This window comes from Gallinula chloropus (genome assembly GCF_964237585.1).
Source record: "Gallinula chloropus genome assembly, chromosome: Z".
Classification (NCBI taxonomy): Eukaryota; Metazoa; Chordata; class Aves; order Gruiformes; family Rallidae; genus Gallinula; species Gallinula chloropus.
Window position 1 is genome coordinate 31052206 of NC_140089.1, and position 25639 is coordinate 31077844.

Below are 25639 nucleotides of genomic sequence, written 5' to 3' on the forward strand. Positions count from 1 at the left end.
TTCCTAAAGCTCCAGGCATACGAGGCAGTGCTGGTAGTGATCTGGAGAGTGAACTGTTCCTGCAGTTTTCCATTTAAAGACTTGTGTTCATTTAATAGTTACAGAATCAGAGTCTTCAGAACAGTTTTATGTGCTGTGTGTTGAAGTGATTGAAGAAAGTCAGATGAGGAAGGGTCATTCCCCCCCAGCTGTTGACCAGACAGTTGGGTCATCTTGAAACAAACTTTTATTCCTGTTTACACATCCCAGCTGTGGGTACAGCAGTATGGAGGGTAATTAATTTTACAGATGTCTTACTAATTTCTTGAGTGTCAGCTTATGTCCGTAACAGTCCTTTGCCCTTCAGAGTTGTTTTGAAAAAGCAAAAGGGATGAAGGAAAAAACACACATTCCACTCTTTGTCTATCCTTAGATCAACAGAACATTACCAAAAGCTGTATTAGTGAGAAGCTGGAGAATTTCTTCCCATTTATTTTTCTGTTCCTTCATGCTCTCTACTTTTTCTTCTTGTATTGATGCTGCCCATAAGCTCATAAAAACAGATGTGCTTGTGAAGATTCCTGAAGCAGCTATGTTGGAAATAGCACCTATTTTGCAAAAAAGGTCAGGTAATTTTTTTGTTGCAGTAGTAGTTCGGAATCAGGTGGAAGATTTTCCTCCCACTGCAATGTGAAGTAGAATGTAACTAATCAGATTCTAGTTTTGGTGTCTCAAAGCACTGTTATGCTTGGAGGTGAATTAAGTACCTACTCAAAGATACTGTAGATTTTTATGTGTTTAACTAAAGAAAACAGCAGTGCTCTCTCCCTGTTTTTCTTCTCTCCTAGCATCTAACTTGGTGTCTGTGGTGTGAGTTTCTTAGCTTAATTGTAGGCAGGTAAAATGATTGGATGAAAGAAAGATGGTAAGAGGTTATCTTAAAGCTATGCAGAGTGGGGAGAGTGGAGGTCAGAATGATACTTAGTAACTGTGTGCTATACTTCTATTTATATTCTGGTGCTCTGCAGGATCTGGTTGCATCTGGAATATAGTCGGGCCTGATCTACAAAGTTATTTGAGGGAGAGCTATGCACTTCATGTTTCTTTAATTCTGTAATAGCTTTTAAATTGACCAGTTAAAAGTTATTCTAGTGAGTAATCTTGTTTTGGTCTTGGGACTGGGACCTGGCTAAATCTGAAATAAAGATGGTTTTTTAATGCTGCCAATTTATGAGTTTTCATTACATAAACTTGAAAGCCCAGTACGTATTTTTGGTGTTGCTTCCCTCTTAAGTGTAGTTGCTCTGGCATGGTGCTTTCAGGTCAACATGGTATTTCAAGTCTTAGTTTTGAAAAGCAAATGGAATTGTATGTGCATAAGGCTTTTTATATCTAGATATCTTATGTAGAAAATGGTTTGCAAACTATTAGGAAAGTATCAGGTACTGCCTTGCTTTCTAGAAAAGATTGAGAAAGAACAAATTTTGAAATTCTGTAGCTGAAATGTATACAACACAGTGATTGTTAATTTAAAAGTTCCTGTGTATTTGTAATGTATAATTATTGTATATGTCATGTAAGAGGCAACATAAATCTTAACAGTTTTTTTAATTAGAAAAATCACAGCATTATTTTAAATGTTGATTCATAATTAAAAGCTGCAAAGTTTGTAAAGATGTCTGTTTTTAATTAAGCCTTTCAGTGATTTTCATCGGTTGAAATCATGGCTGCAGGTAGCTTGGTGAGGGTTTGTTTCTGAATATATGCAAGACACAGGTTTTTATTTACCTGAAACAGATGGTTTGCCTTTTCTGGTCTGCACAATTACTGTCTGTTAAAGGAAGATTTGCAAACTAATTTGTACCTCAAGGTGGAAATTTACAATTATACCTTTCTTTTTACAGCTAGAAGATGGACACACTTTATTTGACTACAATGTTGGACTAAATGACATAGTGCAGCTTTTGATACGTTCAGAATCTGAAGCTCCTACCACAACTTCTGTGACAGATCAGGATGGAGAAGTCAACCCCTGTGCTGTTTCCAACTGCAAGAACAAAGTCAAAAAAACAAATAGTGGATCACCCAGTCAGCCAAGTACATCATCTCGCTCCTTTCTCATTGATCCTGGTATTGGATTGTATAAGGTATGTACGGATTTTGAAAGCTGGAAACTTGTGTTACACTGGAGCATTTCATTTTATTGTTTAAATAAAATGAAAGGTGTTCTCTAAAAAGTTTAGAGTACCTGTGAAACAGAAGTGCTTTCTCAGAGCAGAAGCAGCTAATGTAAAAAAAATGTATATTTTCAAGAATACTAAAAATTATACCAGGTAGTCTTGTAATTGTCTTGTTCAATGCTAAAACAGAAAATAGAACAGAGAATAGTGATATTGTCAAACAGGAAGACCTGTTGAGTCGGCTGGAATTTTTGCAGTCTCTAATGCTATGGACTTAGCACATTTTCTTTCATTACCTGTGAATTGGTTGCTCTTTCAGCTAACTGTATGTATTTAATATATATGGAGAAAAATAAGGGTGCAGCAATTGCATTATTTGATACTTGTATATGAGAGTAGGAACGTATAGAGGATTTCTACTTACAGAATCTGGAAACTTGTAAGAATATATTTTTAGTCAACAATGTAATCTTTTAAAGTCAAGAAAAGGGCCAGAAACTAAGATGTTAGGTGTCTCAATAGATGGTGTATTTAATTATTTTGCATTTCATTTTTTTTGTCAAACATTAGGGAATTACCTTGTTACAGGTGGGAATAGTTTGTTACAATTTCTTCAGTCTGAGGAAAGTCCCATGCTCCACTAAGTTTGCATCCAGAATTATACTCATCAACATACGTGCTCTGTACTCCACATGATGAATAGTCTCAGCCTCTCCTTTCTCTTTCTGATTTCAACTACCCAAAGGAAAGATAGTATGGAACCTGTAATGTGTGTGGGAGAAAAGTGGTAGAGTTGATACTGGAAGTAATAAATAGTAATTAAATTGTAGTTACATGGTTAAATACTGATTTAAACAGTTTCTCTGCATGGTCAATGTATATTATGTAAATTAAAATGCTTTAGCTTGTTTTATATTCCAGTTGTACGTGATGTCTTATATTTGCATGGGCTCTGAAGGACTAGTAACAGGTGGAATTAACATTTGACTTATCTTCCTTCTTACTAAGACTGAGAATTACAAGAGAAGAGTTACAATAAAACTGGTTAGGCATGCAGAAATTATGTTAGACAACCCAAAACTCATTCAGAAGTGTGTGTGTGTGTTCCCCCTTCTGATTCTCCTCACATCCAAAAATCTCTGGTTGTAATATAAACATTTTAGCAAAGGACTCTAACTTGGAACAAAAAACACACAAACTGAAGCTGTAATTGCAATCTGTATTTTTTTTAATAGTGTTCACAAAGAGCTGCTAATAACCCAGTTCTTAAAAGGCACCGCTTCCATGAAATAGTTGTCAGTTGCTTCTCAGTGGTCTGTTCTTGCTTTTTGCAAGAGTGGGAAGGCTGTGTGTAGGTATGCTCATCAAAATATGGAAGCATGCACTGGAGAGAGATTTTTAAGGGAGCTTTCACAGTTTGGGTTTTTTTTCCCTCCTTTTGGTTGGTTTCTTTTAAAAATGCTTTGATGGGTTTTGACTTGGCTACCATGGCTTCTCTGGCACTTTTGTAACTGGTCACAAGAAGTAGCAGAGCAGGTAGAGTAATCCTTAATAGTGTGTGTCTTGCTCAGCTGTGTTTTTGAGGAGGAAGTAAAGCAGCATTTTGATCTACAAGTAGTTCAATTATGTAAGGTTGTGTAGGGATGCCTTTGTGAGGCTTCCTTCTAGAAGTGCCAGAGTCTACAGTTCATGTTTGAAATAGATTGTTAGATTTAAAATGGGGCTGCCCTCTGATTTATTATGTGGCCGAAATTTTCGTCCTGGTAAAAAGCTGTAGTTTGAATACTGTAGATTGTAAGAAATAAAACAAACATGTTGGCATTTTACATGTAAATGAAAAGAGTAAAATATGAAGTATTGCTTTCCTGGGACAAATGTGTTAGCTCAAACTGCTGTCAGTTGCACTTTTAGGTATACAGTAAGATTGTTCAATGCATAGAAAACTAGCCTTTGAGGTTAGTAAGAGTTAAGTATGTTTACCACTATGTTGATACTTGACAGAGACTTTGTCTGAACTGTACATATCTATATGTATCTCATATTGTTTATTATAAATGTTTTCTATGATATGGCTGTGCAGGAGTTGTTGCAATGTTTTTTTATTTTTTATACTTTGTGTACTGTTGGTGGAGTGTTCTTAAATCTTTTTTTTCTTTCTTTTCCAGTGTTCTCAGTATTATTAAAGGAACGTCTGCTTAATTAGCTGAAGATGTGAGAAAATGAAACATGATTTAGAATAGTAAAGTGGTTTGGTTGTGTAATACCAGTATTATTATGAGTACAGAAGGGAGAAAATCTGGGAGGCAGTTTCATTACTTAGAGTCATAAGATTTTGCTGACAGTGGTGGCTATCTTCTTATATTTGTTTCCTCCCTCTTGCTCCTTGAGCCTTGAAGGGTTAAAAAAACCATGTAGGCCAGAAAGATAGAAGGTTAAATATGAATTCCAAGTTGGAGGATTGGGAAAGTCCCTTAACCCCTCGGTTGTGAGAAAGCAATTTAATACTGTGTATGCTTAATTTTAGACATAAAGGACCATTGGTAAAGCTAGAGGAAAGGCTAATGGAAGAGATTAAACAAATTTTCAGGTCTGGAGGAAAAAAAAACCCTAGCCTTTTAAAAATTCGATGCAGATTATATTTATGCTAGATTTTAATAAGGAAAGGGTAATAAAGTACTGAAAGCGCAACATGTTAATGACTGCACATTACTTTAACTTGCTCAAGCTCAATTGGTTGTTACAGTTGCTGTTTTACTGATAACAAAGTTAAGCAGTAGCATAGGAAGTTGTCTTACTTTTTTTATTTGGGTTATATAAAAAAAGCATGAATTCATTATTGAATTTTCCTTTCAGATAAATGAATTGGTGGATGCTCGTGATGTCAGCATTGGAGCCTGGTTTGAAGCTCATATAGAAAATGTTACCCGAGCAACAAAGGGACATAAGAATGGTAAAGCTCAAGGAAAGAGTGGTAACACTTACAAAAGGACTAATGGAAACTTAAGTCAAGATCATTCTAGAGAGAATGCAAATAATTTGGACAGTACACCATCCACATCTTATTCAGACTGTATGGACACTGATGAAGAAGTTATTTATCATATCAAGTATGATGAGTAAGTGCTCCTGATACTATTTTGAGGACATCACATATTGTTATTGGGTTTGTATGAACCAAGAATTCCTTGAAGAAGCTTGGAATCAAATCAAGTTCAATATTGCAACCAACAAAAAAAATACTAGAAAAATTATAACACTTTCAGTGGGATATAGTGAAGCCATTGGAGTAATCATAATTATATAGCTGTCCAGTACTTGTCAAGTATTATTTTCTTTGTCTTTATGCAATTTAAAATCCCTCCTTCTTATATAAGAAAAAGAAATTACGTAACTGAATTTTCCTGTGTTTTTTGTCCAAGTAAAGTATTGGTTTTGGTTTTGTTTTTCTTTTTTTTTTTTCTTTTTTTCACTATTCCACATGTATATTCAGTTCCTCAGTCTGGAGCTGAAGGAGAACTCTTGTGAGAACAAATTTCTTACTTCATTTGGATCAGTTTTATTCTAAATAAATTGCAGATCTGCACTTGTAGTAAAGGTTTATTATAGGGAACTGTATGACTGAGGGCATGAAAGTGATTTGGAACTGGAGAAGGGGCAGTAAGGGTAGGTTTTGGAGGTTTTTTTCTGTTTGTTTCTGTAGTAAAAACAAATTCTGGATCCTGCAATGTGTGACTGTTTTTGGAGTGGCTTCTTTTTTATGAACAGGTGTTGCACCGTTTCATTTGTTTGAGAAATTGGTCTGGATTCTTTCTTTTTTCAAAATAAATAACAGTTGAATAAATAAATAGTGGTTAAGCTGCTAAACAAATAAAATTTTAAGTGAGTTGAGGATTTTAATTTTTGGTACTGGGATTAATAAAAATACTGCAGTTTGTGCAAAGTAAGATTGAGACAGAAGGATAGAAAGTATATTCACTGTTAACTAAATGTAGATTTCCAAAATCTGTTTTAGAGCAGATATTTCAACTTCAGTTATTTTGGTATGTATCTCTGAATCTTAGAACTTTTTAGTTGCTTTTACTAGTATCAGAACTTAATACACTTTCTCAACTCCATGTTGAGTTCAGAATCAATATCTGCAACTGTGTAAATTTTTTAATTCTCTAACGTTTTAAGTAGAAAAAGTGGAAGTAGAAATCTAAGTATTTCTTTGAATATTGTAAGAAATACATGAAAATAATTTAATCAACCAGTATAATCAAAATGAAAATACTGTGTCTTGAAATTGCATGTCTATTGTGGGTGTGATTGCAAAGTCCTGGCTTTAAGATCACCTAATTTTACAATAAGTAAGTGTAAGTTATCCAGGCACAAACATTTTTGATAAACAGGGTTTGTAACTTGCAGTGATTATATTCCTTATTCATAGATACTGTTATTTTTCCTGAGTACATTTTAGAAGTAGGAAATGTTTAACAATATGTCTGATTTTTCTTGGGTATATTCATACCAGAGAAGAAAGATTGGCCTCTATTTTTATGTACTTCAGGATTTAGCTGTTCACTTTAGGCAGGTGGAAACAGTCTTTGTACTCTAAGAGTATGTATAGCAATTGTCTATTATTAGCCAACAAAATTAGGTAAGGCACAGAACCCCAGTGTTGTAGGGTAGTTGTTAAAATTACAGTTACTTAACTAAACAGCATGAGGTATTGGAAATTTGAGCTTTTGAAAAGAAAACCTATTGGAAGGCTTTCTGGAAAGGGAGCCTTGCACATGTATCAGAGATTGTTTTGATAAATGTTACTGATACAAATCTCTGCAGGGCTCACTTTTTTCTCTGGCATGTATATTCATATGGTAGCTCTGTGTACACTGATGCCACATCAGTGTACACTGATGCCACTTCATTTTCATACATTATTGTTTACTCCTCTGGTGTCTGTAGACCACAAATGTATCCTGGCACCTGTATGCTTCATGTAGATAAAACAGGAGGTTGTGGTATGTTTTGCTCTAGTTGTTTTCTGCTCCAGATGTTTAATTTATCTCTTCACTCTTGTTCTTCAAGGTTCATACTGTACTGCCAGTACTGTCTTCTGCAGAGTAACCTGTTCCTGGGTGTCCATCTCTTTAGGTTTGGACCCAGCATTTCCCTGCCAGATGTACTTGGCATTCTCTAGTCTGTCCTTGCTATGCTGTTCTGGAGAAGCACTTTTTCCTGTTATTTCCTAAAGATGATTCTCTTGGGTGGAATAATTTCAGCTCTGCCTTGCCTACAGCAGGTGTATTCTTACAAGACATGAAAGCACTTGCTGTTATCTGAGACACAGTAAAAATGGCCTACAGATAGGTAAGCCTAGTGCCTGTAAAGCTATCAAAACTACTAATGTGTTGTAAGGAGGACTGTGAGTCAAGAGGTGGACACACGTCCACAACTTCTCAAATCATCACTGATGTTCTGTTTCCAGACTGATTCTCTCACCATGCCTGTTACATCCTTCCAGTTTGGAAAAAAAATCACCAAAAAAGATTACAGCTGAGGGATAGGTCAGCCATAGTGCATTGAATATAGGTTTACTCCAGCCCCTTGACTGATCTGAGGCTTCATTGTGATGAATGTTAAATGTGCTTTACTGTACCACATGAGGTGGTAGGCTCAGTCTGAAAGCCCCATCCCCCTGGGAAAAGAAAAGTTCAATACTTTTTCCTCCTTCTCTTTTCTCCTTTCTCCTCTTTTCTCCTGATCTCTGGAACCAGTAGCAATTTCATGTAGGAGTCTGTGCAGCCACTTCTCAGGAGCAGGTCTTCCATTACCATAGACCCAGTTCTTGGAACAAATTTCTCTAGGGCAGGCCTGTCTGTGCTTGCTGTCTTCAAAAAACACAGATCCATTTCTTGACTCAAATGGAGGCCTGAAACCATTCTTTCCTTCCTTTCTTTCCTTAGTTGTTTCATGGGTATTCAGGCTGTGCTCATAAATTCAGGGCAGATCTAGCTATCTTAGAACTGTGCAGCTGTGAATTTTATCCAAAAGTGAAGCTTTACTTCAGTAATTTTCTGTTGGACTGCCCTTGTCAGAAAAGTTCATCTTGAGCCTTAATTGCATTACTGATTTATACTGGAACATACTTCCTTCTACTTCAAATTTTCTTTGAGGGTGGTAAGAAAATCTGTGGAAGAGCATGAAGAACTAATTAAGTTTTTTTCATTCAAAATGTGTCTGGAAATGGTGTGGTTACTCTCCCTCCACCAGTTTCTGTGAGGGATAATGCTGCCCTAGCCAGTGGTTCTGCTTAGTCCTGTGGCTGTGCATCGAGGAGGCTGGGTCTGCACCGCTTACTTGTATGTTCCACGCTGTATTTAAACAGCATAATCAGAACTAATGATCATCTGGCTTTGGTTTCCTAGCTGGAAACATTTGGCAGTCCTGTCAAGTGAAGAATCCAATCAATCATTAATTCTTTCCCAACAAAATAACTTTTAGGTCACAGTGTTCTCCAAAGAACAGCTGTTCTTAAAGGGTGAAGCAGGACTTGTCCTTCCTTTAAGTAAGAAAGCTGTTTTTAACTGTGGTGCTGATAGATTTACATACCATTAGTCCTGTGCAAAACTCAAACATGTTGTATAGCAGTTCAGGTTTGATAAAATGCACTTTCTTCCAATCTTTCATATGCATGTGCCTTCTCAGAGGGGCTGAGTTGCCATTTATTTCCTCTCTTCTTTACACTTCTTGTTTAAATAGTGTAGTTACAGTGAATTTGAAGGAGAAGGGTATGGCAGAGCTCTACTAGCAAAGAGAACAATTAAGACAAATTAACCTTTCTGGGCAAGAGCTTAATTAGGATAATTTCAAAGGGGTAACTACTTTATGGCTGAACAGAGCTCTCTTATAAACTGTGACTGCTTCAGGTAGGAGGTATGACTTTACCCCTCCTTGATTTTGTAGGGATCAAGAAAGTTAAATTGTTTCTGTTGTGGCTTCCCTCCCTTCCTCTCCTCCTCTCTCCACACCCCCTGAGGCCTAACCTTTAACTCAACACTTGTGAAGCCTACCTATTTCTTCAGAGAGAGTTCTGCTTATTGAAAACCTAATGCCATTCAGAGGAGATAACTTTTCAGTTCCAGATTACTGATGTCAGTTCTTGATAAATTCAAAGACTTGGAGAACCAGATCTTCATTAGTGAGGAAAAGACCATAGTATTGGTTGTGTCAGTGCTGACATCCAGTCAGTACCGACTTGACGTAAAATTGTGGCTATATAGATTTTGCCTAATTGCCCATCTTCTTCTGCATTCTGTTTCTGAAAACTTTTCACCTGGAGCCAGCATTATTTACATTATAGATCTGTTCCTGTTTCTTCCAGTTCTAACAGTGTCCTTTTCCTCTCTTTCTCCCACTTCCTGTATTTCCATTTCACCTGTGCATTTGTTGGTATCATAAAGAGCCATTAAAGACTTTGAAATCAAGGTTATCCTATCAGGTTTCATACACATACATTTCTTCTGCTCTGAGCAATGGCCTTGTAATACAGAAGATGTGAACCTGAAGAAAGTTGAATCCTTGTTTGAAAGGATTTATGAGGAATCCAACACATGCTTAGGTCATGAAGTTAACAGGTACAACTGTAGGTAGAGCCTCTGCCACAGCTAGCTGAAGAATCTCTTCTGAATCAGCACAACACTTCAGTAGCTTGATGTGGCACCATAAGGACTTGTCTTACAGTGCAGTGTCATACAAGTTTGCCCTTTCCTCTTAATTCCATATTTGGAGTTTGTGGAGCTCTGGACATACTTTGTTTGAGAGAGACATTTCCCTTGCTCTGTATTAGCTTCTTGATGGTTAGGTCTTTCCTGAAGTAGTATAAAGACTTGCTGATTTACAAACACTGTATTTTCCTTCCTTTACCTGTTTAATTTGAAATGGAGAACTGCCATTTAAGAAGGCTCTCAGTGGTAATCACAGGAATGCTGTCTGTTTCTGCAGTATGCCTACCTGTATGCAAGAATATAGTATCGCACAAGCATAGGTAATGGTTTTTTCAGGGCCATTGTGTTTGGCTGATGATACTTATCTCAGGTTTTATATCAATTAACAGAGAAGCTTTGTATAAACCTTGAAGCAATATCTGTATGATGTGTCATAAAGTACACCGTGGTTATTTATTCTAGGGAACCAGATATTTTAGCAAGAGGAATCATCTGTTTACTTCATGCTTAATATGAGCCATGAAGTGATGCTCTCTGATCTGATGTCTCTGTTTCTCAGCCCAAGACATTATAGTCAAACCTGTGTCTGTTCTGTGTAGGATGTTTTTATGATCTGTAAGAATTTACATGGGTGTCTTTTCTCTGATGCTGTAAAGAGTGTGTCTGAAAAGCAGTTTGAGGTAGGATGTGCTGTAAGTGGGTTACGTGCCCAGCCTGCTTCTGGCTGTTACATTTAGTGAGGGTTCCTAAAAGCTTTACTATGTTCCTGGATCTGTGCAGGCAGAAGTGTATTTCTCATAGTAAATTTATTAAGAGGAGCATTTTTCTCCTGGAGTTGTAAATGTTACATTTTACTAAAATAGACCTTGTTGGTGGTGAACAGGAAGACTAACCTGATGGACTTAAGTGTCCCTCATCAAAGAAAAGTTGTTTGGCTGATACTTCTGTTTGTCTGATGGATCTTGAGAGATTATTGCATAAGTCCTTGCTTCCCTATTACTACACCTGGATTTACCAGGCTCCTCTGCTTCCATTTCATGACACTTAATGTTTCTTTTGGTTTTGGTGAGAATGCTGCAATCTCTGAGGGATCCTCATAATTAATGGAGTAGAAAACTAATAGTTGATGTTAAACATTAGGACATCTGGCTTGCTGCTTCTGTGCTTCAGAAAGATGACTTTCATGATTTCCCTCACACAGGGAGAATGACAGACTACAAGTGAGTTCAGTTTTGTGTGAGTGTTTTTTGGTTTTTTTTTTGTTGTGGGTTTTTTTTTTTTTAATATTACAAGATTGATTTTGGGACCTAGCCTAGATTTGGACTTAAACTAAATTTCAACATGCTTCTGATTTTTGTTAGAAAACTAGTTTTCCTATATTTTTCTTAAATGGTGTATCTTTTCATAAGTTGGATAGACTGGGCTTGCTTGGGACCAGTGACTGTCTCTGTGCTGCTAGCTGGAAGATGAGAGACTAGAGTGTTCTTGGAGATCATCTCAGTGGATGCTGATCATTCAAGAGTCTGTTACAAGACTTGTAAGGCAGAGCTTACATTGCAGTATATTTTAACTATATTTTAAATATATGTTACCCAGAATTCTACCGTTCTGGATATCTGTAGTATATTAGTACTGGCTATTTCAGAAGCTATGCTGTCTTTAGATGTGATCCTAGAGTAATTACTGTAGGAATGAAGAAATCAAAACCCAGGTTCTAAGCTGTGGGTATGGGGAGCTACCAGTTGTGCCTGTAGACTGATGTGAAGGTCGTTAGGAGGGGTACTTAAGAGCAACTAGTTTCTCTGAGGTATAATTTCCACGTGCATGCTCATCACTTACCTATCCTGGAACTTGCCACTGTTGAGGTTTTGAAGTTGAGCAGAACCAACAGCTGGCTTGTGCAGATCAAGCAGAGAGTTTTGAATGGGTGGATTTTGCACATAGCCTGGCGAGGCAGGCATGACCACGAATGCAGCTTTCCTGTGGTGACACTTGCATTTGCAATGGCCTTCCTTGGGTTACACCCTCATTTCCACTTTGGGTATGCTGACCCCTGTTTCTGGTGGAGGACTCAGGTAGTTGCTGCTAGTGGTGCATATGTGTGCAGTCCATGTACCAAAAAAATAGGGTGGGAGGAATGGCAAGAAGCGAACATAATGCAGATCTGTGCCTGTTACAGAGGCAATTTTGTTTACAGAATAAACCTGTATGCATTTTTAAGACATAAATTTACTGATTAGTAAGTGCATTAATTTTCCTCGGTATCCAGTAAGATGTTTGTTGTTACTGGTTCTGTCTGTAAGTTGTGATGCTGTTGCATCTAAATAAAGAACTTGTGTTGATGTGCTATACCTGCTTTTAGCACTTAGTATTACCAATGAGGACCAGTGGTCCCACTTAGTGTTGTGCTGAACTTTGTAGAATCATTTAACAAAAAAGACCTGCCTTAACTCATACTGACTACAGCCTGCTTTGGAGGTAAAGGTACATAAGAATATGCCACTGCCATACCTGAAAGCCTCAGTTAGTAACTGTGTCTCATTAGCCAGTTAGTCTTCAATCAGATGTATAATGTTATAAAAAATAATTGTGGAAAATACTACAGTAATTTTAGGTCCTGGGATTACAAATGGAGTCCAGGAAAAGATTAGTGTGTGTGGTAGCTTGTAATAAAAGTGATTTGGGACACCAGTTGGACTCCTGTGTTCCCAAGTGTAAATTGAACTCAGTTGTATCAGTCTGTCAGTGGTAATGGTTCATTTTGAGGTGGAAGGTTTGCTGTTAAACACTACTGTAATTAGTGGACCTGTCAACTCAGCACTTTGGTGTTCTCATTTCTGTTTCTGCTTCTGTCTGGGAAGCATTTGTAAGCTTGGATGTCTTTAACCATTTTAAACTTATTTCTTTCTGAAGTGTCCTGATAGGGGCATAGGTGCCTCATGCTAGCTGAAAAAGATACAGAAATAGGAACTTGGGCAACAAACTTTGTTTAGACAGATGGGGAACAGTTTAGGAGGAAAAAAGTTGGGAGGGATCCTACTTGAAATCCCTTTTTTAAAAAAAAATATTTGTTCATTCCGCAGATTTCATTCTGCTTGAATGGAAAACATTTATTCCTGTAGTATTTAATGTTTTAGGAGCTTTTCAACGTCTTTAGGTGCAGAAGGAGAAGGTCTTCAAATACAAAGGGAGCTCTCATTGTCAAGAGGATTACTTTTTTTTATTTAAAAGTTTTTCTTACCCATAGATTCTATTTATTCAGGACTAATATTTATTCAGGACTAATCAGGAGTGCAGACAGTAAAAGAAGTCCACCTTCAAAGTGGTATGAGGAGAAACAGTTCCCAATGAAGGCTAAAGGTATTGCTCACCATCAACCAAACTGTGAGGCATTTTGTTTGAAAGTCTATGAACCCCTCTCTAGCACTCTAAAATGCTCTTTCCTGCTGTAGCCATTACCCTTATCAAAAAGTCATGTCTATTTCAGGTGATTTGTTTACTCTTTCAAAAATTTCTCTTACACAGATTATCAGACATAATTGAAACAGTAGGAGACCTGGTAGGTCACATCTGAGTTTTCTTTAAATCTTCATTAGAAAAAGAGTACCAATACCATGTGGTTCTCTAGGCATATTAGTTCCCACTAGGCTATTAGGCTGCACACTACTGCTTTTAATTTAAAGAAGTTGATTCCTTGTAAGATTCTGTGTCCCGTTGGCAGTTGATTTCCTGAGTGCACAATATCAGAGTGTTTGTCTGAATTAGTTTTGAGGGTTTTAACAGCTGGCATTAACTGTAAGGGTTTGATTTTTAAGGATGCAAACACTTTCCACAAACTGAAAAGGAAAGAGCAGGTATTTCTTCTGCCTCTTCAGAAAGCCTGTGAAATGAAGAGAGGTGGAATCTTTGCTGTCCTGTTATTGGTTGAAAAAACACCTGAAATGTCAACAGTTAAACTATTCCAGCTGCCCCTCTTCCCCCATAATACTCGGCTGGAAAAAAAGATGTGGTCAGTGAGAACAAGATTTAATTCTTCCTACTTCTTACTTTGTCTTTAATTAGCTGCTGTGAGTGTTCCTGGAAAGGTACAGGATTGAACACCTGAGGGCAGGGTTTTCAAAAAATAAGTCAGCAATTCAGTAGTTGTGTGACGTGTGGTCCTGTGTGCCAGCTAGTGAAGTAAACCAGGTTTTCATTATATTCAGAGTATTTAGATTCATTATAAACCAGTTTTGTATTAAAATTTATATTTAAACTCAACCTTTTATGTGTTTCTTAGGCTTCAGAACCTTTGTCTTGATATTCTGTTTCCAGTTTGTCGTCTGTCAGGCATCTATGTTTTCCACACAGTGCAGTGTAAGTCTAGAAGTTAACTTTGCTTAATACTCAGAACTAAAATAATTGGGAAAGTAAGATGTTTCTCTTTAGTTTATTAATATGGTTTCTCAGTGTTTAAGCTCCTTAATTGTGCAGTGATTAGTTGTTAGGTAAGGTTTCCAATGTCTTGATATGTTCTGTCTGACTTATCTTTGTTGATACCCATTTTTCCTTTCAGTCTGTTTTTTAAACTATGTTACTTTTTTTTCTTGTAATGACAATTTGTCAGACCTACAGGCCTTCTTTTGGAAGTAAAAGCACATAGCTTCTTATTATCCTAGTGATTTTTTTTTCTTTCATTTGTAATTGTGGCTTAGATGCTCTTCTATTATAGTATTAACTCACCTCAAAATAGTAGAGCAAAATTATGCTTATTATTTCCTCAGGTAGTCAGTTGTTGGGAGTGTGTGTAGTGTGAATGTAGTTTTTATTCAGGTTTTCCTGATCAGATTTACCTACTCCCTGAGTTAATTCCTTTTCCTTTCTTCTTTTGTTTATGCCCTTCTATTCCTTAATTTCCTGGTATATATTGAGTGCCTCTTCTGTTTCTTCATTGGGAAAATAAATTATACTTTTATTTATATTGGAAAATAATAATTTAAGAAATTGCACATCTGCACTTTCCTTACCATACTAGTATGGAGAGGGGGTGCTTTAAGTCTTGACTCTTATTTCAAGAATTTTATCTTACCAGTTCCAGTTGTTATGGTAACAACTGGGAAAAGTGGGAGAGGATATGTTGCAAGTTCTCAGTAAACTGAGCAGGCTTGTATATATTCTGACATAAAGCTAAGATTTTTTTTTTTTGAATGTTTTAGGAAAGAGCAAATACTGACCATAGCCAAGAAACACTGGAATTTTCACTTCATGGATAATTCTTTGCTATGGAAACTGTCACCACAGATACAAAATCTTAAAAAATAACTTGCTATTCTGCTGTTAGTATTTACAGTTATAAATATTATAGGAAAAGTTACAGGGAAATACGGCTTGCAGATGAACATGAGAGTTCTTATTCATCTTACTGGTATGATTATGTTTACTGTAATTATGCCTGCTTTTTTCAATATTAGTTGCCAACTGTTGTGAAAAACACAGAAAACCAAGAAAATGTCTAAATTTCCTTTTAAGTAAAAAGGCTGAATTTTGTCTATCATCTTCGTTTCAATTGTAGCAAACTTATGGTGGTCTAATTAGAGCACTGCTGTGCAAATGTTTGTTTTCTCTTGAGAATCAACTTAGGATTTTGAAAGTAACTCTATAAATAAGAAAACTCAGTAAATGTTAATGTCTTAACAGTAGTCCTTTATTATAGCTTGCTGGAATGGGCTTCTCACTTCATTAATGAGGCTTGTTAAAAGATTGCATTTGCTCTCTTTGTTTTGATTTATCCATGTAAGTCCCTGTATTCCCATTCAGTGATGCTATATTTAAATACTACTCTTGCATGATGAAGAGATTAGATTTTAACATTTCTAATGTCTTTTTTCCATACTTAACTCAGGTAAATGATGGCATTAGATACATTTGAGGGCACAAGCTTTCTGTGGAAGTACAGTTTACTTATTACAATGAGAAATAGTGGTGCTGTACCTGACATATTTAGTGTGACTGTGAAATTTTGAGCCTAACTCAAAAGCTCATGACAAATGCTGGTTCTGCTGTTCCACCTGGGGTGTCATGTATGGACAGATGTGAGTGGTTATATGTCTGCTAGCCTTCACTGGTGTCCTCAAAAGCATATTGCTGTGTGTGAATGCCCAGCAGCAAAACACAGAATGTCTGGAACTTGATGCAAAAGAAGGGTGAATTCTGGCATAGGAAGTCTCACTGGGCTGTAAGCTGTCTTTTTTATTTCTGAAGTTTCTGAGCTTGATCTGTGATTTTGTCCTAATTGGCTGAAGAGTTTGCCTTCCTTTCCTTTCCTGGAAAAGCACTTGGTTTCTTTCTGTCTGTAAAAGAGGGCTTTGGGGGGGAGTGTCTTTGTGTCTTGTTCTAGTTATGCTGATAAGCAGTTTTCTTGGGGTTCCTTCATAAGATACTTCCAAGTATGAGGTGGAAAAATTATTAACAATGACAGTCTATGAGGTTTCTTAGCAGTACAGTAGGAAAAATTCTGTTTGGAGTTGTATAGGAGTGGGAAAGATGACATATACCTGAATTTGGGGAAAAAGTATTTCTTGTTCATTATATTTAAAAAAACCAAAATGTCCAGAGTTCTCTCAGGACAAATGGAACCTGAAGGGATTTTTGTTTTTCAGAAAGGTCTAGATTTTTCAGGTCAGAGCTAGTTTCTATAAACATAAGCTGCTGTGAGGCACACATTTTGGTTTGGGGGGGGGTGTGTGTGTTGGCTTTTTTTGACAGTGACTTCTGAAACTTCTTTAATATGTTTGTTTTTGTTTTGTTTTGTTTTGTTTTTTATAGTCCCGCTGATCTCATATGTACTTCTCACTTGATTAATTCACTGTATGCATAAAGGATATCTATTTTTATCTATCTTTAGTTTCATGATGTTTAAGCCCTATTTTCATTTCAGAGTTTTAAGTAAACTCAAGTCCTCATTTACTGCGTGCTGCTTGCTGACTTCTCCAAACTTCAGGAAGGTTTACTGCAAGATGAATAAAACTGACGAGTAGCTCAAATATAGCTGTCATAAGATTCCAGTAGCCTCTTGTACTATAACACTGTGTCATTTAGGCACTCAATAAAATAGACATTATCTTTGTAGCTGCTTTTTGCTTTGTCTTATTACCCGTAGGTGAATCTATTTTAAGTTTTTTGTAGATACTACAGTATGATGTTCATAATTGTTACAGTAGAATTCTGTAATAGTTATTTTAAGAGAAAGTTTTATGACATAAAGGTGACAAGACAGATGTCAGCTTTGCAGCACACACTCCCATTGGAAACAAAGTAAAAAATCTCAAAAGGAACTGTGAAGAGTTACATTATAAGATACTGTCACGTGGATAATGGCTGAATGAATGTAATTCTTGGCATGCAGATTTTTATAATTGTGATCTGAAAATGTTGGGGAAAAACACTATTAGGACTTAAATTTGGAACTGGTTAAGGTTATGGTTTTTTTACTTGGCTGTTAGTTTATCTATAGGTACAGACACTTTTGTGGCTCATGTTTCTTTAAATGAAAGAACGGCAATAGAATGCCAGATCTAGCCCCTCTTCCTCTTTGTCTGTAGTATGAAGCTGGTATGCTAGGTTTAACAGAAGACATAAAACAAAGTGAAATGAACTTTTTTAAAATGTCCCCAATTATATCAGTGGGCTTTCCATCAACTGTTTAGGAGTAGATGTCCTGATTTTAGTATGTAGTTTATCAGAGCCTCATACTACTAATTAAGTTTTAGTATTTGTGTAGTGATGTAGTAAGTTACAATGTCTGATTTCCTCAAGACCTTAAAGTTCAATAAAGAGAGTCATGCTGGGAAGTGACAGAGCCAGTCTTTCTATTAGTAACACTAGGATTTTGCCATTACAGTTTAACAGGTATATTAACATCTTATGCACAATACTCACCCAATAAAGTATGAGTGCTTTTGCTAGAATACCAATAATTGCATGATGAAAATGTAATTTAAGATACATCATCCTCAGCAATGTTTGTTGAGAAGAAAAAATAATTACTTTTCATAGCACTCATTTAATTTTGTCAAATTTGTACTGTAGACAAAGTATCAGCAATTATTCTTTACTCTTGTATTTTTAAGTATTTTTTTCATGTATGATAGCATACACCAGAAGGAAGAAAGCAGTCTGTTACAAACCCTAGCAATTTGTGGGTAAAGTTAAGTAAAATTTCTTCTATTATTGCATTCTTTGCTATATATCTTGCCAAGAGAAATTATGATTCCAACACTTTTCTTTCTAAATTTTTGTTTTGTGATTTAAAAAGAGGAACACTTGCCACTTGTTAGTTCACATATCTCATTGAGAGTCTTTGTTCTTTTTCTCACTTACTATATTTTGTAGTTAGACTTTTTTCTTAAATGGTACATGGAACATGAACTTGGGCTATATTCACTACATTTTCAGTTTGATATCCTGTGTTTGTAGGGGTGAATTTTTCAAAAGAACTGTCCTGAATGCATTATTCCTGAAGTTAGTGGGAAAGTAACAAGTATATGAAGGCCAAGCTAAATTAGAAATATGCTGAGTTGAAGAACGTAGTTTTAATCTTCATTACTTTTTCATTGTCATATTAATTTGAGTATTGACTTGGAGTAAACTGGGGCCATGTGCATGTAAAAACCTTAACCTTGATGGCATTCCAATCAAAAAGTCATCCACTACTTACAGATTTACTTTTGTTTGGTTATTTTTGGGTTTTTTTGAGAGAGAAAACTCATGGAAGCATTTCTTTTCGTCTGAGATTAGTCAAGTTCCTGGTTTGTGTTTATATTAAAACTAAACTTTCAATAAAAGTATCTGACTTAATATCTTTTTATGTTCCTTATATGCCCAAAGCATATTTTTAAAAATTACGCTTTTGAAAAATTATCTGTAATTTTTTACTGTTATAGGAGTCCTAACCAACTGTTGTTGGTTTTACTTTTCAAGGTACCCAGAGAATGGCATTGTAGAAATGGACACCAGTAATCTTCGACCCCGAGCAAGAACCATTCTGAAGTGGAGTGAACTAAAAGTGGGCGATGTAGTGATGGTGAACTACAATGTTGAGACTCCAGAAGAAAGAGGATTTTGGTTTGATGCAGAAATTACCTCTTTGAGAGAAATCTCAAGGACTAACAAAGAGGTTCATGCTAAAATTCTGCTGGGGTAAGATTTGTTTGACCAACTCATAAAATCTCTACGTATCATATAAAGTATGTTTCTTGGATTATTTTTTTTTGTCTAGTAGTCATCACAAGATTAAAATTAATGTCATACTTTGATTCCACAGCTGTCTGAGTCATAGAATTGCAATGCATAGTTCTTACAGTGCGCGGACTTAGCTATGAGTCAGAATTTTCACATTTCCTGAGATTGCTGGAGGCAACCACAAGGTTTCATGTATTATCTATGATTCAGGTTGATCAGTGTGTTTTTATTTGTATTCCTTTACATGTTAGATATTTACATGTTTATATTAATTTGTATGTGTTAGATGTTCAATTCTGCTGAAAGCTGAAGAGTCTGTTTGCAGTAGGTTTTGAGATAATCAGGAACCCTTAGGTGTTGCTGATTATTAGTCATCTCTGACAATTTGAATACATCTCTGAACTGGCCAAGTGAAATTTTAGAGAATAAAATATTTGCGTGCATATTACAGCTTCTGATAAGTGAAATGTGTAACTACGTTTTCACATGGCTGAACTCACCTGAGTGTCCTTGCTTTGTCTTCCTATTTAATTTTAAAACTTCTGTATAGTTCATTAGGAACAGTGTTTTCTACAGAAATCCATATGGTAGTAGTGCTAGTAAGGTGCGTGATTCCCTTCTTAGGGATGAACAGATGACCATTCTTTATTGACAATCTCTTTGAGGAACTCACTGTAAGCTTCCTTCTCATTAGCTTTCCTCATTCCTTTTCTAACACAAAAGAGCCAAAAGTTGATGCATCCAGTCTGCCACTTCTGTCCTTGCAGAAGAGGGAGGGGTGTATGGATACTTCTACCTTAGGAATAAAGCTGATCATAAAATTAAACTGTAATTAAAGTGAAATATCTTTTTGCTTAAGGAATGATTGATTTAATGTTGGCATGCCCCACTTTTATTCAGTATTCTGGGAATATATTCCTTAAAATTATTTGGACTGTTAGTGTATTAGTGTAATTTTCTTTATGAGAAGAGAGAATTGTAATCTGTGGGAAGACTTACAGTGTAGAACGTGGTTAAGGTGAAGAGACATGCAAAAGACTTACAATCAGGTGCAATTCAGTATTTTGTGTTTCAGAAAAAAAGTACCTAGTACTGAGAATTAGGGAAGACATTGACTTGATAAATCATGCAAATAAATGAAAATCTGTTTTGTGGATGGTTTTGCATTTTTGTATAATGTAAGTTTTACTGGACAACGTCAGTGCACCATGGGCTTCTTGTATTAGGCAGAGCAGGCATATAGGGACTTGTTTTGTGGACAAAGAAAAAAACCCAACTTCAGTTGTAAAGGAAGAAGAGTAGGTTTGAATTACTCTGGAAAGGAGAATAGATTAAGAAATAGACACTAGAGAGGTGAAGCTTTTAATTGTAATGCATTTAATATTAGTATGGCATTTGGTGAATCAGAGATGGAATTCATGAGTCCACAAGACCGTATGCAGACAGAACTGCCCAGGTACCAGCTAACATGAAGTTCAAACCTAAAACTGCTGCCCGCGTGTATTCTGTCAGCTTTTCCCCATCTATTAAAATACAATAATCAAAATATGTTTTCTATTGACAAAAGCAAACGTGGTTGCTAATAAAAAAATAAATCTGTTGATGCTGAGTGGAACTCTGTAGGACAGTCTTTTTTTATTTAAACTGGCTGAGACTTATTTTTCAAATGTGTAGATTGTAATTTGAAATACCATGGGTGCCATAGCAAGTACCATGGGATTCCCCATAGTATTGACACTTACTATCCTCTGGAAGGAATTGGGGATTGGGAGTGGCACAGTTGACAAATAGCTTATTCTAATATGGTGAATTTAAGTTAATTTTTGAAATGGAATCTTGTTTCAGTAAGTTTTCTTCCTGACTAACACATCAGGCTTCATTTACGTGTTAAAAGATTGTATATACAGTAATCTTACTTTCTGCAAACTAGTTGATAACAGCCGTGCTATTTTTGAAATTTATCAAAGATCATTTTGTATTACCTGTGCTGAATGATTCCTCTCAGTTAGCGGTAAAAGTGCAAGGTAAATCAGCTACTTTTCATAACCTTGTGTAAGGAACATCCTGCAAGAAGAATCACTTTACACTTCAGGTATGCTAGTTTGCAAAATAGTACCAAGTCAGTTAGTGTTTCAATGTTTATTAATATGAAGATTAACATAAATATATAATATAAATATATAAATTAAGGTATGAATATACTATACGATTATTTCAGCCTGTTTTATAATTAAGCTCTTATTCTATAATTTGTTATTGAGATGTTATGATGAATTCTTACCATGGTAGTATTAGCTAATTGATTTAAATAAAGGTGAAATCTATTTTGAATACTTTGTGAATATTATGTTAGTGATTAATTCATGCTATGTTAATGACTAATTGTTTGTATACTATGTAAGAACAATCTTAGGCAGTAAAGGGAGTCAGAGTTCTTAGGCTTGCTTCATGTCTTGGACATTTTCCCCATTCTGATACTATGTCAGGCTTTGTGTAAACCAATGTTTTATGTGGTAGTGGAATGTTTGATTTATTGATCTTGATTGCTTTTCATAAAGATTTCATGAAGCTGTTGGCACAATGACAGGAAATAACCTGTACTGTTTGTGATAATGCTTTGGAGATAGTAGAACATGTGATGAGTACTTATTTTTCTACCGTTTGTTACATGCATGATTGTTAGGTGTTACTTATGTCTTACTCATAACCTGAAGGAAGTGTCCTGTACAGTCTGTCATCATTAGTTTGTCATTTGGGAAACAGATACAGATTAGAGTACATTATCAAAGAGAGTACTGAGACTGAACAGGGGAGAAAAAGGCATCATTTTACAGAAGAATTGACCACATGCTGATAACTCTCATTTGTACTGTATTTGCATTGCAACTGAAGTGTCTACTTGTGGGAGGTCTAAAACCTGTCCATGCTGCACTTACCTGTGTCTCAGATACAAATCCAGGGAAACAGTGGTGCTTTGACCAAAGAATTTACATGGGCCCAGGATCTTGGGTATGTCACGACTGTGTGTGCCTGCTCACAGCTCAGAACAGTCTCTGTGTGTACAGTACATGTGAACTGATTCTAATTAAATTTTCAGGGTGTACCTGTGTTTCTCTTTTTAGGGACTATCTTCTGTTTCATGATGCAAGCAGATATTTGTAATCCAGAGTAGTGTGACTTACCATCTTTGCACTTCAGAGGTCATCTATCAAATGCCTTTTGGTGATGTGTAGTTGTGAGGCAAACTGTTCACAATTTATTCTGACACTGATACGATTAAAGTCACCACACCAAATCAAACCAAAGCGTTCAAATGCTGTTTTTTATTTTCTTTTTGTTAGACTTCAAGGTAAATAGAGACAAAATCAGCTTTTAGTTCAGTTAACCTTTGAAAGTTTGAGCTTAGCAAGAACTCTGTCAATGCCAAGTTTTGTATTTGGTTTAAGCTTTTGGCCTTAAACAAGAATATCAGAAAAATCTGTTCACTCTGAAGATTATCATCTCTGGCTAAGTGCATGTATAATGAATTTGAGGTCTCTACCTGAGCAGTGGTAATGGAAAATAGTAGAATGTGCCCTAAATTTGAGGTTTCTATTTGTTATCTTTTAGTTCTGCATGTTTTTCTGTGAGGCTTCCTGCGCACAAAAATTAAGGATTTTTTTTGTTTTCAGATCATTCTTTTTTTTAATATTGACTGTTTTTCTATGCAGCCTGCCAGATCTGAGGCTTGGCTTCCTCATTTGAGCACAATATCTGCACTTTATTTTTTGTAGGATACATTCTTCTTTATCTCCTTTTAGATCTCTTATTCCTTTCTGACATGTTTTTGTTCTCAGAAGGCATTAGGTTGTTTTTTTCCCAGTCTTATGCTACCTGTATGGGTTTAAATTTGAGCTGCTTCTTACTTCTTTTGAACAATTATTTTCTAATTATATTTGACTTCTGTTTTTTCAAGTTATACATAATACTTGTTTTTATGTCTTTGCAAAGGTACAGCATTTAAACACATTATAGAATAGTGACCTAACAGTGAGACAAGTCTTGCATGTTGTTCTGGATGATTTCAAGAGTTCTTGTGCTTCTGTGGATTTCTGTCTAGTTAGTTGTCACAACCCCCCCCATCCCCACCCCCCAAAAACTGTATCTTGTGTTGACCCTTAGCAAAATAACAGTGCCATAATTCCTGTTCCTCTCAGTATATATTGTGATAATCAGCATGCCACAGTCATTGTCATACTTTGTAGGTACCCAGGAGCGTGGTTCTCATACTGTGCTGCTTCTTTAGGCCTGGAATTTCTGTATACATGGTTTATCCCCTACAGATATATGTATACTTTTGTGGTATAATTTTCTACCCAAAGTAACTTCCCAGGTTTTTTGTTTCAATGTAGCATCTTTGGCTGTTGCTGGTTGATCTGGGAAGACACTATTTTGCTCTTAAGTGGACTATTAACAAGATTTACTTGGAGCCATTTTTTAAAATAGCTTTCATGCTGTATCAGCAGGTATTCTGATAATAAGAATTCTAATTGCTGAAGAGCTTGCCCACAGCTTTCTTGCACAAACGTAAAAATGGCATATTTCTTATAGGCAACAAAACTTCTGAAAGGGTGAATTTGTGTCTCCCTCTTTCCTCTTCTCCTTATGACTTCAGTGGAGCTGGTCACCTCCTTTGAAGAAGAGACCTCCTTTTGAATCAACGCATCTGTTTCCAATCAAGATAGATTCTGGTTGTCCAAGAAGCCTGCTGGGATTTTTCATGGTCATTCTGTAGAGGTGATGCATAGAACTTCTTAAACACTTCTGCCTAGTCTCTGCAGCTAGAGATGGCTCTTTTTGTGATCCACAGACTTAGGTAATGATCTTGCAATTCTTAACAGGAATGACAACAGGAGGAATATTTTGGGTCCAAATTACTTATGCTGCTGGATAAAACTCATGTTTGGGGGTGGGAGGAGGGATGGGTGGGTTTATGAAAAGAATTATCTCTTTGAAGATAAGAAGTGAAATTTATTGGGAATCAAACTGTTTATTTTAAAATTCCAAATTAGTTTTTTCATCTTTCTTCAGTGATTTCATTCTTGAGGAAAACATAAAGAATGAGAAGATAAAATGGACAAGGGGTCAGAATATTACTAAAGATTCTTTTGGTAACATAGAGTGCCTGCTCTTACACACACAAAAAACCCAACCAACCAACCAAAAAAAAAAAAAAAGGAGCCTGAGGTGCAGGACAAAGTACCCAGAAAGTATTGGAACACAGTGTTGGCTACTGGGATGTGGGGCAAAGGTTTGTCCACTGGGACTGGAGAAAGGGTGGTGTCCCGAATGTGTTAAGTCAAATGTGAGAGATAGAAGAAAAGTATCTGACTGAGAATAGTTCGTGAAGGGGACTGATCAGAGTGAATTCTTTAAGCACTCACAGTGAAAGTTATCCTGTCCACTAAGGTCATAAATGAGATATAGTAGTTTGGTTCAGCACCTATGAAATCAAAGCCAGCAAGTTTAGAAAGAACTGACATTTTGAAGTCATATGAACCGACATATTTGGCTCACTTGTTTTTACAGGTGTCCTTTTCATGTTTCCTCTTTTTCCTGTTCCTTTTTCTGTGGACAAAAAAATCCATTTTACAACTCTACTGGAGTACCTATGATAGTCAAGCTCTACACAGATCGTAGCTGTTCCTTCACACACTGTTTTCCTGCATGCTTTGTTCCCTTGTTTGAAGACCACAGATCTTCAGAAGATTCCATTGTGCAGACAAGAGTGGAAGGATTAAATTTTTAAGATTTGTTTACCTGTAATGATTCCTTTTAGAAGAAATATTTTGTCTCTTGGTATTATTTTATCCCTCTTCCTGATTCTTAAAGAGAGAGCATAAAAAGTAATTTATTTGTCCTTTTTGCCATTCCACTGCACACAACCTCTAGGCAGGGTTAGGCTGTGGTTGGACTTGATAATCTTAAAGGCCTTTTCCAACCTAAGTGATGCTGTGATTCTATGATTCTTAACTGGCAATAGGAAGAAACTGGTACTTGAGTTTTTCAGTTTGCTTCCCCAGAACAGCAGGGAAGTAGACTAGGTACTTCTAATTTATGTTGAGTCTTTTTGGCTCTGAATATACTGTTCTTTTCTCTTGAAAATCAAAAATCTGAGTTGTTAAACAAGTCTGCCTTACTAGGGACAGTGTTATCTCTTAAGCTAAGTAGTCCCGTTATGCAAGAGCTTCTCAGCCCTGATGGTGAAAGGGTAAGACTTTGGAGGACCAATGCTCCCAAGGGAACAGAGCAGGTAAATCCTATTGGTCAAGACTGGACAGCTCACATCACTGGAGTGGGTGGGGTATAGATACAAACTTATGAGGAAAGGGAAAGGTAAGGAGGGGCAGGGCTGCCAGTTTGTGAAGAAGTTTGGATGTAGGGAGCTCTTCAGTGTGATGACAACAGTCTGCTGGAGAGCTTTTTGGTCAGAATGGGGGCAGTGACCAAAAAGGATGATACTGTGGTGGTAATTCACCTGATCTCAGTGAGGAAGAGGACAAACCTGTCTTA

At 36.4% G+C, this 25639-nt stretch overlaps 1 protein-coding gene across 1 annotated transcript in view; it reads left to right on the forward strand.

Annotated features, from left to right (window-relative positions):
* UHRF2 (ubiquitin like with PHD and ring finger domains 2) overlaps positions 1-25639 on the forward strand; it is a gene marked incomplete at its 5' end in the record, with an annotated part of 95142 nt that overhangs the window by 17162 nt on the left and 52341 nt on the right. Inside the window, 3 exons of the mRNA XM_084277872.1 lie at positions 1884-2126; positions 5013-5275; positions 18827-19045. Coding sequence (XP_084133998.1) covers positions 1884-2126; positions 5013-5275; positions 18827-19045 — 725 coding nt within the window. The remainder of the gene's footprint in view (positions 1-1883; positions 2127-5012; positions 5276-18826; positions 19046-25639) is intronic.